Genomic DNA, 22,113 nt, shown 5'->3' on the forward strand with positions numbered 1-22,113 from the left:
AAATTATTTATCTTAAAAAATCCATATTTCAAATAATTCTAACCTGAGACGTGGTCCTTGTAAAATGTATTTAGTTCTGGTAAAAAACTTCCTAAATATCTACGCCTGGAAGGTCTAATGATCTATTTAAAAAATGCATCAAAATCTAGAGATTCCTTAAGGATGGATGGTACCCAACCCCTTGAGAAAATGATACCATTCAATATTTTCCTACTGCGCAATACAAAACTTTCCGCAACACATGTGTGTCAAATGCAGTCCTTTTCAATGCGTTGGAGTCTGAGCTTTTTTTAATCCAACAAAAAAATAATTTCGAAAAAAAGATCTGAAACAACTCGAACATGATTTTAAACATCTACCATGGCCCATGTGTAATTGAAGACATTGTAGATCGTTTTTTTTTTTTTTTTTGAGATGTCATTGCCAGTGAATACCAGCACCAACACCACCTTCTGCATCATCACTATCCATTATAACGTCTTACCAGCATCATTATCACCAATGGATCACGAATGGCTGTGATGCGATGTGTTTTGAGGCGACAATGTTGATGAGGCACACAGCCTCATCAACTGTAGATGATCCGATGGTCTTTTGTCGAACGAATCACGCATGACACGACATTAGGCAATGGAAATCACAAAAAAACGAAAAATCGGTAATGAACCTCGCAAATTGACAAATTTGGACATGATGGGTACTTACCCTCAATACCGGAATGCCTCACAAAATTTGGTGTCCAAAATCAACCGCCTACCGATTAGAAATATTTTATATTGACCGAAAAAAAATAATACATGTCATTTGCCTACACAACTAAACCTATGACTAGCCTACGAACTACGAACATTTGGCAGATAATATTTGAAATTTTCACTTCACTTTTTTGAAGTCTCCTGCCCTTAAGAACTAGCAGCTGTCGGCCAATCGCTCAATTTCATCCAAAATGAAATCCAATTCCGCCTCCTGCATCACCGGGAAACAGGTGAAGACCATGCGGAAAAAGTTGCCAATATTGCGATACTGCAGCGGGGAATAGCCCATCATGAGGGTGCCTTGGCGTATCATGAACTCCTTTACCTTGGGCGCCACCTGGAAAATCCAAACCAAATATGAGACAATTAACAAATTTCATTCTTCTCATCCTAACCTCATACAACTTCTGCCACCACTTCTCATCCTCCTTTTGATTGCGCATACTCTGCGGCACATACCAGAAACACACATTCGTATATTGATAATCCTCCATGACCAAACGATACCCCTGACGTCTCTTCATTTTTTCCATAAATAATTTCGACATATCCAAAGCATGATCGACGAGGCGACCAAAGCTACCATAACCTCGAGCCTTGAGCATTATCCAAAATTTAAAGGCATCAATTTTACGGCCACATTGAATACTCTTATTGCCCGTATCATAGGAGACATCATAGAATTTATCCTGTTGGAAGAGATAATGAACGGCGGTACTATTCGCCTGGGGCAATAGCTCAGCGTGGCGTGTCAGGAAGAGGGCACATTGCAAAGGAGCGCCGAGAGATTTGTGTGGGTTCCACGAGAAGGAGTCGGATTTTTCCAAACCCTTTAGGAGGTGGCGATTTTTGTAGGACAGCAAGGCGGAGCCACCCAAGCAGGCCTAAAAAAATGAATAAAATATTGTCAAAAAAGTCAGGTCTGTAAAAAATCTACGCCCAGTAAAAGAGTTTTTAAAATTCCCAACCAAAAGTAAAAAACCTCCAAACCTCTAAGAAAAATCCTTAAAAAATCCCGACCTTGAAAAAATGTCCTTAAAAAATTACCGTCTACTAAAAATGTCCTAAAAATCCACTCCTTGAAAAAATGTCCTTAAAAATCACTGTCTACTAAAAATGTCCTTAAAAAATCACTGCCTAGTAAAAATGTCCTTAAAATTCCACGCCTGCAATAAGTCTTTGTAAAAATGTCCTTAAAAATCCTAGTAAAAATGTCCTTAAAATTCCACGCCTGCAATAAGTCTTTGTAAAAATGTCCTTAAAAATCCTAGTAAAAATGTCCTTAAAATTCCACGCCTGCAATAAGTCTTTGTAAAAATGTCCTTAAAAATCCTAGTAAAAATGTCCTTAAAAATCCACGCCTGCAATAAGTCTCTGTAAAAATGTCCTTAAAAATCCACGCCTGCAATAAGTCCTTGTAAAAATGTCCTTAAAAATCCACGCCTGCAATAAGTCCTTATAAAAATGTCCTTAAAAATCCACGCCGTCCTTAAAAAACCAAGCCTCTTATAAGTCCTTGTAGAAATGTCCTTTAAAATCTAATAAAAATGTCCTTAAAAAAAAATCCCCACCTTGAAAAAATGTCCTTAAAAAAATACCGTCTAGTAAAAATGTCCTAAAAAATCCACTCCTTGAAAAAATGTCCTTAAAAATCACTGTCTACTAAAAATGTCCTTAAAAAATCACTGCCTAGTAAAAATGTCCTTAAAATTCCACGCCTGCAATAAGTCCTTGTAAAAATGTACTTAAAAATCCACGCCTGCAATAAGTCCTTATAAAAATGTCCTTAAAAATCCACGCTTGTTATAAGTCCTAGTAAAAATGTCCTTAAAAATCCACGCATGTTATAAGTCCTAGTAAAAATGTCCTAAAAAATCCACGCCGGGTATAAGTCCTGGTAAATATGTCCTAAAAAATCCTCGCCTGTTATAAGTCCTAGAAAAAATGTCCTTAAAAATCCACGCTTATAATAAGCCCTAGTAAAAATGTCGTTTAAAAATCCATGTCTGTTATAAGTCCTAGTAAAAATTTCCTAAAAAATCCACGCCTAGTAAAAATATATAAAAACAAAATTGAAAATCCACGGCTGAATATCGACGGGTTCAAAACATATCCATAAAAATCCGCCCCTGAAAATCTTATGGTCCTAGCAGAAATGTCCTTTAAAATTCTCGTCTGAATATTTTATGGTTTTAATAAATCCTTAAAAATCGAGACCAGAATAGTTGATGGTCCTAATAAGAAGTCCTTAAAACTCACGACTGAATATCTAATGGTCCTAGAAACATTTCCGTAAAAATCCATATCTGAATATCTATATGATGGTCCTACTAGAAGAGTTCTTTAAAATCCACAGCAGAACATCTGATGGCCCTAATAGAAAATTTCTTTGAAAGCCAGAATACTTGATGTTCTTTATAAAAAGTCCTTAAAATCGACCACTGAATTTTAAAGGGTCATAGTAAAAATCCTTAAAAAATCAACCCCTGATACATACAAATAACTCCTAAAAAAATCCACGCCTAAATATCTGATGGTCCTTATATAAAAAGATCTTTAAAAAATCCACGCCTAAATATCTGATGGTCCTGGTATAAAAAGATCCTTAAAAATCTACGGCTAAATATCTAGTGATCCTAGTAGGAGAGTCCTTGAAAAAATCCTTAAAAATCCACGAATAAATATCTGGCGATCCTAGTAGGAGAGTCCTTGAAAAAAATGCTTAAAAACCACGCCTAAATATCTGGTGATCCTTGTAGGTGTCCTTGAAAAAAATCCTTAAAAATCCACGCCTAAATATCTGGTTGTCCTAGTGGGATAGTCCTTTAAAAAATCCTTAAAAATCTACTCCTAAATACCTGGTTATATCTGGTATACCTTGAAAAAAATCCTTAAAAATCCACGCTTAAATATCTGGTGATCCCAGTAGGAGAGTCCCTGAAAAAATCCTTAAAAATCCACGCCTAAATATCTGGTTATCCTAGTGGGATAGTCCTTAAAAAAATCCTTAAAGTCTACTTCTAAATATCTGGTTATCCTAGTAGAATAGTCCTTGAAAAAAAATCCTTAAAAATCCACGTCTAAATATCTGGTGATTCTATTAGGAGAGTCTTTAAAAAAATCCTTAAAAATCCACGCCTGAATATCTGATGATCCTAGAAAAAAAAAGATGATTAAAAAATCTGGTGACCCTTAAAAATCCACACCTGATAAAAGAAGTCTTAAACTTCACACCTGAATCTTATGGTTCTCGAAAAAATAGGCTTTAAAAATCCACGTTTATTGCTGCGATGGTCCTCGTAAAAATATCCTTTAAAAATCCACGTTTATTGCTGCGTTACAAAATATCCTTTAAAAATCCACGTTTATTGCTGTGTTACAAAATATCCTTTAAAAATCCACGTTCATTGCTGCGATGATCCTCGTAAAAATATCCCTTAAAAATCCACGTTCATTGCTGCGATGATCCTCGTAAAAATATCCCTTAAAAATCCACGTTTATTGCTGCGTTACAAAATATCCTTTAAAATCCACGTTTATTGCTGCGATGGTTCTCGAGAATATCCTTTTGACAAAATATCCTTTAAAATACACGTTTATTGCTATGATGGTCCTCGAAAAAATAGCCTTTAAAAATCCACATTTATTGGGATGAATGTCCTTGGAAAAATATCCTTTAAAAATCCACATTTATTGGGATCAATATCCTTGGATAAATATGCTTTAAAAATCCACTTCTATTGCTGCCACGTCTATTGCTCCTCGAAAAGATATCCTTTTAATATCCACATTTATTGCTGCGATGGTCCTCGAAAATATCCTTTCGAAAAAATATCCTTTAAATTTCCACGTTTATTGCTGCGATGGTTCTCGAGAACATCCTTTCCACAAAATATCCTTTAAAAAGCCATGTTTATTGATTTGATGATCCTTGGAAAAATATCCTTTAAAATCCGCGTTTATTGCTATGATGGTCCTAGAAAAAATTCCTTTAAAAAATATGCGTCGATTTGCTGCGATGGTCTTCAAAAAAATATCCTTTAAAAATCCAAATTCATTGCGGCGATGGTCTTGAAAAAAATATCCTTTAAAAAATCTACATTTATTGCCATGAGGATGCTAGAAAAAATATCCTTTAAAAAATCCACATTTATTGGGATGAATGTCCTTTAGAAAATATCATTTTAAAATCCAATCTTTTTGCAGCGAAGGTTCTCGAAAAAATATCCTTAAATAAATCCATATTTATTACTCTGAATGTCCTTAGAAAAATATCCTTTTAAAATTCACGTTTATTGGTCTGAATGTCCTTGAAAAATATCCCAAAAAATCAACGTTTATTTGACTTATAATCCTTCACGCGAGAAAATAAAAAAAGGCTTGTTTATTGGTCTAATGGCCCTTAAAATAAATCTAATAAAAATTGGTATCTGGGTCCTTGACAAAATACCCGATTTTTTTTTTTTTTTTGATTCGATGATCCTTACAAAATATGCTTCAAAAATCGTCCTTCATTTCTCTGACGGTTCTTGAAAAATGTTATCCCCTAAAATCCAGGCTTTTTGGTCCTTGTAAAAATTTTATCTAAAATATCCTTTAAATATCTACGATTCCTTACATCAACATGCATCCACAGTTCATGCCTCTGGCAGACATCAGCTATCCGATTGAAATCATCAAACGCTCCCAGCACCGTCGTGCCCGCTGTGGCGTTGACAAAAAGTGGCACCTTGCCATGGGCCTTAGCTTCCAAGATTTTTAGCTCCAAATCTTCGGGCAACATTTGACCCCGGTCATTGGTCTTGACCATAACACAGTTCTCCACACCAAAGCCCAACCAATGGGCAGCTTTCTTAAAACTGTAATGCGACTCCTCCGAGGTGAAAATGACCAAAGGAGGTATACCAAACATGCCCTTCGATTTGATTTCTGGAAATTGTCTGTAGCGGGCCAAAACCACGCCATACCTGTAACAGAAATTAGGCAAATAAATACATTTGTTGTAGCAATAAAGGTCACTTCAAACGAACAACAAACAAAACAATAACAACAGTTAATTAATTTTGACCATGGTCGGAACTTTTGCATATTTGTTTTTTTGACAATTTTGTGAATATTGAATACATATTTTTGTTGGTGGCTCAAGTGTCAAGTGTCCATTATGACTGAATGGACATCAAGTGCGGCGCAACACAAAGCCGCACACACACACACACACTCACACCCCACTCCTCGTTATTATGATTTATGGCCTCAGGTCAAATAATACCACTTCAATGGAATTCTCTCAGCCTTAGCCGAAGTGTGTTTGCAAATTTCGAAATTGCCCTGTTGAATTGGCTACAAAGCGCCACATACTCACATATTTGATATTGATCCGCCGGGCGAGAAGATACCATCACCTTGACCGTAACCGCACAGCTCGCATACCTTGCGCACAATTTCAGTTTCGATCAAACTAAAGACCGGCGCCACTTCAAATGTATACCTATCGGCAGGGAGAGAAAGAGACAGACAAACAAATGACATTGAAAAACTAAGCAACAAAATAAGCTGCGAACACCAAACAAGGTGTGCCGCACAACATCTTCTCAATTAGAATCCTCTCCACAGGACATTTTTTTCGCTGTCTTTCTTTCTTTTTTTCGAACTTACGCACTTGTGTTGAGGGCCTCGGTTATCCAACTGCCAGCCAGGCCATACGGATCCATTTGTCCAAACAATTGATTGTGAAAACGTCCATGACTCGTTTTCACCGAATAGCGAATTACCTGCTGGCAAATCTTTTGAATTTCTTCCAGGGTGTAATTTTGATTCTCCTCAATTTTCAGGTCAATTAATTTCTGCAAATATAAAAAAAATAAAAATATGCATTCAAATCAATTCAGAAAATTCATGAGGTACTTTATTGCCGATTTTTCATTTCTAAAATGGCACCCAAAGAAAAATCATTTCCAGACAATTGCTAAGAAAATGGGAAGAGAATCCATTGACATAAATTGAACTAAGAAGTTGTATTTTAAAAATGGCGCACAACGAATATATCAATATCTCCGAAATAAATATCTAATCAACAAGGCTGCTTAATACAAATCAGGCTGTATTAAAAAGAACATAACCTCCAGGTACAAATATAAATGCATTACCAAGGTCCAGGGAGCTTAGTAACAAATGGTGTCCAAGGAAAAAATAAGAGGAATCAGAAATTAATAATTTTCAGGATCAGTAGCCTTTGCCCAATGTAAAACATGCGCCCAGCATGAAACTTCAACAACTTTAAAACTGGCGCCCAATCTAAAAATTAATATTTTTTGGAAATAAGGGGTAAATTTACCCAGTAATCAAAACATGAAAGCGTGAATTTTAAAAGCTTCTAGAAGGCCTCCAACAAATCTTCTCCAGGGCTTATGAAATGTGGATTTGTAAAGACTTCAGAGGTACCTACCGAAAATGTTCTCCAAGACCCACAAAACGAGGATTTTTGGAGATATTAGAAAAACTTTCTTCAGATCTTTTCCAAAGCCCACCACCTGAATTTTTAAAGGTTTCAGAATCGTCCTCAAAGCCTACAAAACGTAGAACGGCGAGAATGCATAAGCTGCTTGGCATCAAGTCATAGAATATTTAGTGAGGGAGCCGTTTTATCACCTTCAGATATCCGAAATAACACGAATTTTTTGAATCTAAAAATCTGTCCCAAAAGCATGGAAAACGTGGATTATAAAAGCCTAACTCATATCTCCCCCAAAGTTAAAATTTTATGAGGTACTGGGAAACTTTTCTCAGATCTATCCAATGCCTGAAAAACAAGATTTTTTTAGGTGACATTTCAAAGGATGCTGGAAGCATAGATTTTTTAATGACTACTGTCATATCTTTCTCTGATCTTAACGTATACAATTTAAAAAGTATTAGTCGGTTTTGAAGACAGATGAATAACCTCAGCCAATGTTCGATTATTTAAATAAATATATATATTTTGACCTTGGTGTACCAAGTCTGAATGGAATCGGATGTTAATTTCGTGTTTTATGAGCTTCATGCATATTCAAAATTTTGACCCTTTTTGTGGGAGGTACCAATTGGAGTGCACCGATACATCCCACATCAGATCTTGTGTTAGTAGAAATAATGGGATATGTGAATTTTGAAGAGAACCCGAAGCTTATTTCGGATTTTATGATCGTTTTGGTTATTCAAAATTTTGACCCTTTGTGGGGGAGATACTAGAAGGACTGTTCCGATCTCCACCAAAACAAATCTAGTTTTGATGGAAATATTGAGATGTACCAAACCTGAATGGAATCGGATTTTAATGTCGCATTTTATGAGCTTCATGAATATTAAAATTGTTGACCCTTTGTGGGAGAGGTACCAGAAGGAGTGGACCGATATATTCCATCTTCACACCACATCTAGCTTAAGAAAAAATATTGCGATGTGTGAAATTTGAAGATAATTGGATGCTCATTTCGCGTTTTATGAGCTTAATATTTATTTAAAATTTTGAGCCTTTGTGGGGGAGGTACCAGAAAAAACGATCCGATCCCTACCATCTTTATAACAAATCTTGTGTTGATAGAAATATTGCGATGTGCCAAGTCTGAATGGAATCGGATGTTAATGAGCACATTTTATGAGCTTCATGGATATTTCATCTTTCGACCCTTTGTGGGGGAGGTACCAGAAGGAGTAGACCGATATATTCCATCTTCACACCAGACCTTGGTTTAATGTAAATATTGGGATTTGTGAAATTTGAAGACAATCGGACTCTTAAATCACATATTATAAGAGTTATAATTATTCCAAATTTGGACTCTTTGTTGGGGATGTACTTGAAGGAGTGAACCGATATTGTCCATTTTCGCACCTGACGTAGCACTGATGCAAATATTAGGATTTGCAAATTTAAAGCAAAATTTGATAATCCTTTCTCTATCTGTTTAGTGAAATATTTTCTTTGACAATTTTGACCTTTTGTGGGGGAGGTACCAGAAGAACTGGACCGATATTGTCCATCTCCTAACTCGATCAAAGTTGTATAATAATATTACGATGTACCAAGTTTGGATCAAATTGGATACTTCCTCATGCGCGCCAGCCATACAGACAGACGGATGGACGGACATCGCTAGATTGACTCCAAATGTCCTGAAACGGATTTGGCCCATAGAGACCTAGATCTAAAACCGTTTTGGCCGTATCAAATGATATATACCCTCTGTAGCCATATGACAAAGGGTATAAAAAGGGGGAAATATGGAAGCAATATGTTTGTTCTGAAAATGGCGCCCAATATTAAAAATAAATAGTTTTTTTCTGGATATATAACAAAACTTGGGTAATTTGATGAACGTTTCATATACAGAGAATGCTAAGCCTAAATAAAAGTGAAAATGGAAATGGCAAAGATGAAATCTTCCTTACCAGTTTATAAAGAAGTTACAGTGAAGGTACATTGGTACAGTGAATTCCTTCTAAAAATGGCGCCCAACATAAACAATAAGTTGTGTTTTCTAACAAAATTTTAAATTACACATTTTTGGAAGTGAGTGTATGTTAGATCGCCATGTAAACATCATCACATATCCCAAAAGAAAACCCAAACGAACTCTGTAGAAAGTTTTGCTGGCATCACTCTAAATCATGTCCGAACTAATCAAGCAATTGTGATTTATGGCAGGCGTTATATTTAGACTTGCGATTCAGTATTTATGGCCTGTGAATCTGATAAGCGTTTGTTGTGCCGTTGCCATTTGCGTTGACAAACAAATGATGAATTGCTTGAAAGTGTTTTGTTGTTGTTGTTTTACTTTAAATACCCCCCGCCAACAACTATGGGGCCATTTTTTCGCACAAAGAGTTTTCTCTCAGCAACAAGAAAATTATGACATTTCCAAGTTCACAAACAATGGAAACTGAAAATGAACAGACAAAAAGAAAAACACACCAAGGCACCTGTCCAGATGACATGCCAACAGTTCGAAGATGAAAAAAAAAAAAACCAGAAAATAGAGGTGCAGTCTCAATTGTTGTTATGGGGAGATTCAGTCCATAGTTTGCCCAAAAAAACTCCGCAAAGTTCACTACAATGCCGACAATGCCCATGGTGATGATGATCGCCTTGGAAAATGTGATGACAAACTAACTAAAAGAAGAAGAAAAAAATGGGCAAAACATAACCCAAAACGGTTGACACTCAACATGAACACAGCTACTTGAACTACTGGCGAACAAACAATGGCAACTGCCAACAAACGCTTACTCCAACTTCGACTATGGCCAGTGAGCGGCGCAGTGGCGGCCTGTGGCTTGTAACTGACATGTTGACAAAACATTGCCGCAGATGATTGGTCACACGGCCTCGGACTAAGGCGGGCAACTTTATGATCACATTCTCGCACATACATTCACACACACACACTCGTACCCAGTCATCACACAATTCAAGTGAAAACGCCCGCAAAGAAGAAAACCGATTTTTCCACAAAGCAAAGCCAAACTTGACACACATTTCTAATTGCAAATCCATGACAAGTTACACCAACGAAAACAACTTCAAGCGCCAAAACATGGCTTTAAGCGCACGCTTAGCCGCCTAACATTCAAAAGTTTAACTCTCAGCTAGCCAGGCAGCCAGCCAGTCAGCCATTGAAATGAAAGGCATTTATGGTTTTGTGTGATATTTCACTCTCCAATCTTTGGAGGTAGGTGGTAGGCACATGGTAGGCCTCACTGCCATTGAAGATCAGTGTTGTCATCACCTAATGCCAGATTATTTTTGAAATGTTGTAAAACAAAATGAAAGAGAAAATACGCCCCGGACTTCAATGGGTCCCTAATAAATAAAGCAAAATATATTTCCTTAAAGGTCCGCACAGAATAAATCAAGAATTTTTATACGCTCAGCCATATGGTTAGTTATAACCTCAGCCATATGGCTAGAGAGGATATATATATATATATATATCATTTGATACAGCCAAAACGTGCCTCATCGAAATAACGGTTTTAGAACATAGGTCTCATTGGACAAAATCCGTTTCAGGACATTTGGAGTCGATCTAGCGATGTCCGTCTGTGTGTCTGGCTGATTGCTGCGCACGATAACTCTCGAAGGGAGTATCCGATTTGATCCATTGTAATATTATTATAAAACTTAGATCCCGATCGAAGAGGGGCAATATCGGTCCACTCCTTCTGGTACCTCTCCTATAAAAGGTTGAAATTTTCAAAGAAAACATTTTACTGCACAGAGGAAGAAAGGATAATCTTATTTTGCTCAAACTTTGCAAATACAAATATTTGCCTCAGTTCTAGGTCAGGAAAATATCGGTCCACTCCGTCAAGTACCTCACCCACAAAGGGTCAAAATTTTGAATAATTAGAAATCCTATAAAATGTGATGTAAGTGTCCGATTGTCATGAAATTACACACATCACAATATTTGTGTTAACCCAAAGTATGGTGTGAAGATGGAATATATCGGTCCACTAATTCTGGTACCTCTCCCACAAAGGGTCAAAATTTTGAATATTTATGAAGGTCCTAAAATGCGAAATTAAAATCCGATGCCATTCAGATTTGGTACATCTCAATATTTCCATCAACACAAGATCTGTTATAAAGATGGTAGAGATCGGACCATTTCTTCTGGTACCTCTCCCACAAAGGGTCAAAATTTGGAATATAGATGAAGCTCATAAAACGCCATATTAACATCCGATTCCATTCTGACACTATTATGATACTATTTTACTTGTTTTTGACAATCTTAAAATTTTTTCGAATTCCCTGCAAATGTTCTGATAATGTCATTGCCCTAGCGCCAGTGTGTGGGTAAGTAACTGAAAATTGTTCCAGCTTAACCTAAAATCTCCACACAATTGGAGATATGATTCAATTAGTAAAAAATCATGCAAATATGGCCTTACTTGCAAAACACACCCATTTATGCGAATTATATAAATGGCGCCCAACGTGAAAGCTATAGGACACAAATTGCTGAAACGTTTCCATTCAACATCATGCAAAGAAAACTTTTTAGAGGCACAACAGCAGCAATTAGCCCAGCGGCATCCAATCAGATATTTTAAAAAAGCAGCTAACTTTGGTCGGGCCGAATTTTTTATACCCTCCACCATTTTGAAGGAACTTGAAAATTTTCAAAAAAAATCGGTAAAAAAATGCTTTTCAAATGAAACCCTTTATATGGGGGCTATATGAAGACGTTTTCCTTCATAAGTAATTTTTTTTCATAGGCTGTAGAACCCATTACGAACTTCATTTTCGAAATTTAAAACAATTCTGGTGAATAATACTGCTAAAATCATCAAAATGCCGAATATAGAGAGGATCGTTATTGGGGGTTCAAAATGTTAGCCTTCTACCTCAGGTCCTTCGAAAGATAGCATGATTACAACAGAAAGACGGACAGACAGATGCACAGAGAGACGGAAATCGCAAAACTATAACATAGAATTTTATCCCGATCAATAATATAAATACTTTGTTGGGTCTGACGTGAGTATTTCGAGGAGTTAGAAATGGAATGGCAAAGTTAATATAGCCTCCATAGAATGGTAGAGGGTATAAAAAAGATTCCCCAAAAAGGCCTTGAGTTGACGACACTCCTAGGACGTGCAGGAGCATAGATCCATGCAGGATCTTACTAAGTACACACTTTTCAATAGTTTGAATTAATTACAAATGGCGCCCAACGTAATAGCTAAGGCTTTTAGATGCTCACATGGCGCCCAATTTTAAATATTAGAAAGGTTCGCTAAAGAACCAAAGAATGCTGCATTTACGACAGGTAGTTCAGGATTTAGCTTCAAGCAATTGGATATTGTTTCTCACAAACACATATTTCCGGAGCTTTAATTAATTCCAAATGGCGTCCAACGTAGAAACTGTGATTTTTGGAAACTTTTTATTTAACATCAGCCAAGGTAAGGTATTTTATAGCCACTTATAAATGCGGCCTGATTATTTAATGACGCCCAACCTGAAAAATGGGAATAATTCTCCGAAGTTCGGCCTTTACTAATTACAAATGGCGCCCAACGTAGAAACTGTGATTTTGGGAATCTTTTTATTCAACATCAGCCAAAGTAAGAAATTTTATAGGCACGACAACGGCGCCCATAAATGTGGTCTGATTATTTAATTGGGCCCAACCTCAAAATGGGTGTAGTTCCCGAAGTCTTAAGTTGGAAATGGCGCCCAACGTAAAATCTATCACAAACTCATTTTTGAAAACTTATTATTTCAAAGAAGTTATTTTACAATCATTTAGGATTATTTATACTCTTAAATGGCGCCCAACGTGAAATATGACAAAGATTCTCTAAAGATCATAGGGAAGTTTGAGTTGGGTTTGGAAACTTTTTATTGAACGTCAGTCAGGGTAAAATATTTTATGGGACTCATAATGATGGTAGGATAATTATTTTAATGACTCCCAAAGTGAATAATAGAGCCCAACGTAGGAGCTGTGATTTTGGGAAACTTTTTATTCAACATCAGCCAAAGTAAGATATTTTAAAGACACAACTGCGGCACTCATGAATGTGGTCAGATTATTTAATGGCATCCAACCTGAAAACTGGGAGTAGTTCCCGAAGTCTTTACAAGTTGGAAATGGCGCCCAACGAAAAGATATAACAAACTCATTTTTAAAACCTCTTCATTCAAAATCAACCAAAATAAGGTATTTTACAATCATTTAGGATTATTTATACTCTTCAATGGTGCCCAACGTGAAATATGAGAAAGATACTCTAGAGATCATAGGGAAGTTTGAGTTGGGTTTGGAAACATTTTATTGAAAGTCAGTCAAGGTAAAATATTTTAGGTCACTTATGTAGGTGGTAGCATAATCATTTTAATGACTCCCAAACTGAAAACTGGTCGTAGAAGTGAAGACTTTAATAATTGGAAATGTCGACCAACGTAGAAGTTAAAAGAATTGCATATTTGAAACCTTTTAATTCAATTTTTTTAATTAAATGAAAAATATTTTACAGTTATCACTGCAGCTCTCATTAAGGATTTAGGCGCCCAACGTCAAATACGAGAAAGGTTTCCTAAGGATGCTAGGAATTCTGAGCTGACGACAATCCTAGGTCGTTGAGAACTCAGAGAGAGCTATTTTAAAATGACTCTCCAATTTTATAAAGAGTGAACGAAGGAGATAGAGAGGGAGCGCGTGCTAACAAACATTAGAACATTTTTTGCAAATGAACTATACATCTCTTCTTTTATTTTTTAAAAGGTGTCACTAGATAAGATAGGCGTCTCTAATTGCGCCAAGATTAGATATGGGGTGTTTAGATTTATAAGGGTTCTATAGATTAGATATTTACGCTATACAAAAACAAAACGATTACTTTGTTAAACCTATCTCACAATTTGAGAGGAATGTTTATTTATTTACTTATCGGACCCCTACGGCGCACCAAATCAAATAAAACAATTTATAATATAGTTTACCTAAATGAAAACTATGTATTCGTACACACAAAAATGGAACCCAAAATTAATAATGAAACATTACCATACTCAATTTTCCATAGTTCCCCGAAGTTTGGCCTTTACTAATTACAAATGGCGCCCAACGTAGAAGCTATGATTTTTAGAAACTTTTTGTTCAACATCATCAAAGTAAAATATTTTATAGGTTCAACTACGGCACTCACAAATGTGGTCTGATTATTGAATGGCGCCCAATCTGAAAATATGGGAATAGTTCGCCGTTCATTTAAAATTAACCAAAAGAAGGCATTTTACAATCGTTTAGGATTATTAATACGCTTTAACATTACCATACTCAATTTTCCACTATGAAATAAATTTTCCATTGCTTATCTATCGCTCTCAAGCCTCCAACCATAATATAAGAATTTAAACATTTACTAGGCCAATTAAATTATAATTGATTAAACATCTACAGAATGAAAAAAGCAAAAAACTTCCTTAATAAAAAGCAGGGCGTTCTGTGATAAGGAAAATCAATGCAATGTAGGAGAAAGAGTATATTAGGCCTATAATCGTGGATTCCTATATTCTTTGTTTTTTAGAAGAGTAGCTCTGTGTACTTTTGTGAATTTTTCATTGAAGCTATCAGAACGACCTTCTTTAAAATGAATTTAGATGAATTTTCAGATTTGGAGATTCTTAGTTCTCACTTCCACTTCTCAAGAGAAAATGTAAAAAATATACCTATACTATACTCTCAGCCATATGGCTTGAGAAGGTATATATCATTTGATACGGCCAAAAAGTGCCCAGTCAAAATAACGGTTTTAGATCCTAGGTCTCTTTGGACCAAATCTGTTTCAGAACTTTTGGAGTCGATCTAGCGATGTCCGCCCGTTTGTTTGTCTGTCTGGCTGGTGCGCACGATAACTCTCGAAGGGAATATCCGATTTGTTCCAAACTTTCTACATCGTAATATTATTATTAAGCTTACACCGGGTTCAGAGATAGGCAGTATCAGTTCACTCCTTCTGGTACCTCCCCCACAAAATATCAACATTTTCAAAGAAAATAATTTACTGCACAGAAAGAGAAAGGATCATCCGATTTTGCTCCAACTCTGCGAATCCTAACAATTTCATCAGTGCTAGGTCAGGTACGAAAATAGACAATATCGGTCCACTCCATTAAGTACCTTCACCACAAAAGTTCGATATTTTCAATAACTATAACTCTTATAAAATGTGATGTAAGTGTCCGATTGACTTCAAATTACACAGATCACAATATTTTTTATTAACCCAAGCACTGGTGTGAAATGCGGGTACATAGGTCCACTCCCTCTGGTACCTCCTCCACAAAGGGTCAACATTTTGAATAACCATTAAGCTCATAAAATGCGAAATTAACATTCGATTCCATTCAGACTTGGCACATTCCAATACTTCTATCAACACAAGATCTGTTATAAAGATGGTACAGGTCGGACCATTCCTTCTGGTACCTCCCCCACAAAGGGTCAAAGTTTTGAATAACCAAAACGATCATAAAAACCGAAATAAGCATCACGTTCTCTTAAAATTACACACATCCCATTATTTCTACATACACAAGATCTGCTGTAAAGATGAGATATATCGGTCCACTACTTCTGGTACCTCCCCCACAAAGGCTCAAAATTTTTAATATCCATGAAGCTCATAAAAAGCGAAATCAACATTCGATTCCATTCCAGACTTAGTTCTTCCCAATATTTCAATCAACACAAGATCTGTTATAAAGATGGTGAGATCGGACCATTTCTTCTGGTATCTCTCCCACAAAGGGTCAACGTTTTGATTAACCACAGCGATCATAAAATCCGAAATAAGCATCTGGTTCTCTTCAAATTACACACATCGCAATATTTTTATTAACTTTCTTTACCCTCCACCATTCGGAAGAAATTTGAAAATTTTCCAAAAAATTCCCTCGGAAAATACAGCTTAAATAAAAGCCGTTATATGGGGGCTATACGAAGACGTCGTCCTCTTGTAGGGAAAAAAGTACTCACAAGGAACTCCTTATAAGGATTTCAGACAATTCCATTAAAAACTGTGGCTAAAATCATCAAAATACCGAATATAGGTGAGGGGTACGGTTACATGGGGGATATAGGATATCGTAGACCTATATAAATAATTCTCTTTAAGGAGGTAAAGTATTTATAAAGAACTCCTTGTGTAGAATTTCAGACAATTCCATTGAAAACTGTGGCTAAAATCATCAATAGACGGAATATAGGTGGGGGTACCGTTATATAAGGGATTTGCGATATCGTGGACCTATATAGAGAATTCTCTTTAAGAGGGTAAAGTACTCATAAAGAACTCCTTGTGTAGAATTTCAGACAATTCCATTGAAAACTGTGGCTAAAATCATCTAAATACCGAATATAGGGAGGGGTACTGTTATATTGGGGATATACGATATCGTGGACCTATATAGACAATTCTCTTTCGGGGGGTAAAGTACTCACAAAGAACTCCTTGTGTAAAATTGTCAGCCAATTTAGTTGTAAAATGTAGCTAAAATCATCAAAATACCGAAAATCGGGAGGTGCCTTTATATGGGGGATATACCATATCTGGGGCCGCTATAGCCCATCTTCGAACTTGACCAGCCTGTAGACAAAAGACAGATCTGTGCAAAATTTTAGCTTCCTATCTTAATTGGTTTTGACTGTAGCGTGATTGCAACATACGGACAGACGAACGGACGGACAGGGCTAAGTCGTCTTAGAACTTTACGCCGATCAAGAATATATATACTTTGTTGGTTCTGAAATTATTATTTCGATGAGTTACAAACGGAATGACGAACCTAATGTGCCCTCCATGCTATGTATGGTTGGCTGGTATGGCTGACGCCTACATCAAAATTGAACCCTCCTCCCTCACCAATTTTCAATGACAAAAAAATCTCCATACTTTTATTACGCCATTCAACTTTCATTGTTCTTCAGTCCAGTGCAAACACCTACCTTCAATTCGTCCGGCTGCACAAAGTCCACAATTTTCTCATGCCATTCCTGGGGATCGGCACAGAATGCCTTCTCATCCACCAACATTTGATGGATGGAACTTAAGACTTTCCAATCGTTGGCCAAATTGAGACGTATCTCTGACACCTCTTTAGGCGTTGTTTGCTGCTGTTGGCCGGCTGTGGTATTTTTTGATGGGTTAATTGTGGCACTGTTAGCGGTCGTCGACGACGACATTCTGAGGCTATTGCCGGAATTCGAGGTAGCATTGCACGACAACATAATGAGTAGCTTTTATCACTTGTTTTTTTTTTCTTTTATTTTGCGAATTCTTTTTCGTTTCGTTTTTCTGTTTCAAAATTTCATTTAAAATTATTTCAAATCGCAATAACAACCGCCTGATTCAAGGTACGCGAACGTTATGACATCTCAGAATACTTGAAAGTTTTACCAAAGCTATGTTTTCCGTGTATTATCACTACTATGCTCGTTGCTGTTGCTGTTGAGCTCATTGCTCTAAATATCAAAGGGCCTCGCTCTCGCCTACAATTGATTGCAGATTGCTAAGTGAATACAGAACAGACGAACCAACCGACCACATTCCCCACCCGAGTCATTATCATTTTGCATTGTACAATTCCAAAAAACAACAAATATTGTTTGGCAAGTGCTAGCCAGCATTTATGACACCGTACACGCTCCCCACTCGCTCATTCACTACACACCATCGTTATGTTGAATATTCAAGCGGCGTATTCTGGTTAGACCAACGCCAACAACAACAGCAAAGAAGAACGAAGAGTAGCAGTTTACTTTCATTGGAGACAAAATCCAAAAGAAAACCACAAATTATTTCACTTGTTTACCTCAATGCACAGTGGGCTAAAATGAGACAAAGTGAGGACAATTAGATCGAAAACGAGTGACGGCGAAGGAACTCTTGAAGTGATGAACTGGACCAAAAGGGATTTCCAAGTTTGAGCTGGAGGACTAGAGATCATATGTTTTCACAGATGGACCAAACAACTTATAGTTTCCAAACTGGCCCGCGTTTCCGGCCAGAGGGCCTATATTTCAAGAGATGGCCAGGAACGGGAACCAGAAAGTCTAAATTGCCACAGACGGGGGCTAGAGAGCCCATATTTGCAGAGACGAGCTAGAACGCGGGCCAGAGAGTCTATATTTCAAGAGATAACCTGGAACGCGGACCAAAGAGTCGATATTGTCACAAACGCGGGCGAGAGAGCCCATATTTGCATAGACGAGCTAGAAAGCAGGCCAGAGAGTCTATATTGCCATAGACGCGGACGAGACAGCCCATATTTCCATTGACGAGGCAAAATGCGGGCCAGAGAGTTCATTTTTCAAGAGATAACCCGGAACGCGGACCAGAGAGTCTATATTGATACAGACGCGGGCCAGAGAGCTTGTACTTCCACAGACGCAGGTGAGAGAGCCCATATTTCCATAGACGAGCTAGAACGCGGGCCAGAGAGTCTCTATTTCAAGAGATAACCGGGAACGCGGATCAGAGACTCTATATTGTCACAGACGCGGGCGAGAGTTTCCATATTTCCATAGACGAGCCAGAACCCGGGCCGGATAGTCTATATTGCCACAGACGCAGGCGAGAGAGCTCATATTTCCATAGACGAGCTAGAACGCGGGCCGGCGAGTCTATATTTCAAGAGATAACCCGGAACGCGGACCAGAGAGTTTATATTGTCATAAACGCGGGCCAGTGAGTCTATATTGCCACTGACGCGGCCAGAGAGCCCATGTGTCCACAGATGAGCGAGAACGCGGCCCAGGGAGTTTATATTGTCCAGACGCGGGCCAGAGAGTCCATATTTCCATAGACGAGGCTGTAACGCTGGCTAGAGAGTCTATATTTCAAGAGACCAGCTGGAGTACCAACCAGAAAGTCTATATTTGCACAAACGAGCTGGAGTGGGGTCAGAGAGTGTCCATTCCAAAGATGAGTTGGAACTTTGTTCGGAGAGTCTACATATATTTTCACAGAGAACCTGGAATGTGGGGCAGATACTCAATTTTTCCACAGAGCAGCTCGAACCCGAGCCAAACCAAAACAACAGACAAATACTGAACTTATCACTTTGGAAACAGAGCCTGACCAGTTTTGAACAGGGATGGCAATTTTTAAGTATGATCGGAAATGGATTGTGGGAGGCTATTTGGACTTCCTTATCTCTCATTTAAACACCACCCCAATCACGGCTAACAAATCTGTCTTCCAGACATGGAAGTCTATAAATGCCTACAGAGATGGGAGTTTTTATGTAGTACTGTTGTGGGAAGATGGATATATTTTTATATTGCTAGATATTGCATTAGTAGTCTTCCAGGTCTAGAAGTTATATTTGCCACCAGAGATTGGTAGCCATCTCTAGCAATCTTTAAAGATTTCCATTCTTGGCAGTCGGACTATCAATTCTGGATAAAGTGTTTATATAAAAAGAGAGATTTTGAAAATCGATAGGAGATGGAAGTTTTACTCACTCCCATCTCTGGTAGCAATGACATGATTCCTACTATAGACAGAATTCCTTTCAATCGACCACAGATGGATGTCTTTATAAACAGGGTGAGAAAAAACAACTGCAACAAATACAAACGCCATATTTTTTTAATTTTATTGAATGAAAGCAAAAAAGTCGGAAATAGCATCAAATTTCAGAATAAGTTTAGATTTGTCCGAATTGGTCACCTTTGGCACGAATTATGGCCTTCAAACAGCCAATGAAACCATCACAATCTGTCCGAATGTTACTCTGCGGTATTTTGGCCCATTCCCGACGAAGTGCTTGCTTGAGGTGATCGATGTGGGACTTTTTATAAAGTTTCGATCAAGATGGCCATTGATGTGTTACCATACCGACATTTACGTTAGTCAATGAAAGATTAACAACAGAAGACAATGTTTATATGCTGCCAGAGACGGAAGTCTGTATAAAGTACTAGCAATGGGAGTCTATACATAACCAGTGATAAATGCATTTATTGATATTTGTGGTTTCATTTATGGAAAATATGAAGATCAGAGATGTGTAACTACCGGGGATGGAAGTTATAAGATGTGATCAGGGATGGGAGTTACTATACACTTTTTTTGGTTGACTTTATTGAAGCCAAACTATGAAAATAAAATACAGAAATATGGACCACATATCAATTTATGAAGAGATTTGTAAAGCCTCTGCCAGAGGCAGAGATTTGGGAGTCTTTCTAAATCGCTAAAAGTGGAAGTCTTTGTAAAAGACCATACATTCATGCCTTTATAGACTACTACAGCTGTTTGTCCGTATTTAGAATCTGAATAAAGTTCCAGAGATGGGAGTTGTATTAAAATTTCTTTATAAATGACCTTGGACGTATGGCCTTACCGACATTTGCGGTAGTCAATAAAAGAAGGCAATATTTATATGCTACCATAGACGGAAATCTGTATAAAGTACCAGCGATGGGAGGCTTTATACACAACCAGTGACGCATGCCCTTATGATATTTGTGGTTGTCAATTAAGGAAAATTACAGAGGTATAAGACAACCGGGGATAGAAGTTATAAAATTTGATCAGAGATGGGACTATGAAAATTAAATACAGAAGTGTAGACCAAACTACAAGTTATGAAGGTTTTGTAAAGCCTTTGCCAGAGATGGGAGTCTTTCTAAATTACTAAAAGTGGAAGTCTTTGTAACAGACCATAGATTGATGCCTTTAGAGACTACTAAATTTGCCTGTCCTTATAGGATATTTAGAGATGTGAATCTGAGTGGAGTTCCAGAGATGGGAGTATTTATATACGGCCTGTAATTCATAGCTTTACTGACATTTGTGGTTGTCAATAAAGGATTTATGTTTCTGCAGGCTACAGTAGCAGACCATCTTTATACATTAACAGAGATGGAAGTCTGTATAAAGCACCAGAGATGAGAGATGGGGACAGACAACCATTCATACATGCCTTCATCGATATTCGTATCAGTTAAGGCATTTTATCACTGGTATGAGACTATTCGGGATGGACGTTTTTTTAAATAATCAGGGATGGGAGCATAGCATTTTTTTGGTTGAATTTAATAAAGCCTAACAATGAAAATAAAATACAGAAATGTAGACCAAACTACAAGTTATGAAAGTTTTGTAAAGCCTTCGCCAGAGATGGGAGTCTTTGTAACAGACTATAGATTGATGTCTTTATAGACTACTACAGCTGGTTGTCCTTATAGGATATTTAGAGATGTGAATCTGAGTGGAGTTCCAGAGATGGGAGTATTAATATACGGCCAGTAATGTATGTCTTTACTAACATTTGTGGTAGTCAATAAAGGATTCATGTTCCTGCAGACTACCACAGAAGGCAATGTTTATACACTACCAGAGACGGAAATCAGTATAAAGTACCAAAGATAGGAGATGGGGATAGTCAACCATTCATACATGCCTTTATTGATATCCGTATCAGTTAAGGCATTTTATCACTTGTATGAGACTATTCAGGATGGACGATTTTTAAAAAGATCAGGGATGGGAGTCTCTATGCTCTCCAGTTTGGTTAGCTTTATTAAGAAACCAACTGAATTAAAATAAAATAATATAGGCCAGACTACAAGTTATGAATGTCTGTAAAACCTGCCAGAGATGGGAGTTTTTATAAAGTACTATAAGTAGGACATTTTTTTTAAAAGATCACAGATTGTTGTGTTTTTTGACTAACACACATGACAGAATTGGTAGAGTGTTTAGCTCGAAATTTGAATAAAAATCCAGAGATAGGAGTCTTTATATGCCGGTGATGCGTGCCTTCACTTTAAATGCCTACCAAGGATGA

General features: G+C 37.3%; 1 protein-coding gene across 1 annotated transcript; it reads right to left on the bottom strand.

Annotated features, from left to right (window-relative positions):
- Positions 1-754: 754 nt before the first annotated feature.
- Positions 755-17,787, bottom strand: LOC101900237 (cysteine sulfinic acid decarboxylase-like). Its single transcript, XM_059119367.1, has 6 exons — positions 17,261-17,787; positions 6,411-6,598; positions 6,118-6,243; positions 5,374-5,722; positions 1,151-1,639; positions 755-1,092 (listed from the first exon to the last, which is right to left on the bottom strand). Exons 1-6 carry the CDS (start codon positions 17,540-17,542, stop codon positions 910-912), a joined length of 1,617 nt encoding a protein of 538 aa, XP_058975350.1. The 5' UTR covers positions 17,543-17,787; the 3' UTR covers positions 755-909.
- Between the last annotated feature and the right edge of the window lie 4,326 nt (positions 17,788-22,113).

Source organism: Musca domestica, unplaced genomic scaffold (genome assembly GCF_030504385.1).
Source record: "Musca domestica strain aabys unplaced genomic scaffold, Musca_domestica.polishedcontigs.V.1.1 144, whole genome shotgun sequence".
Classification (NCBI taxonomy): domain Eukaryota; kingdom Metazoa; phylum Arthropoda; class Insecta; order Diptera; family Muscidae; genus Musca; species Musca domestica.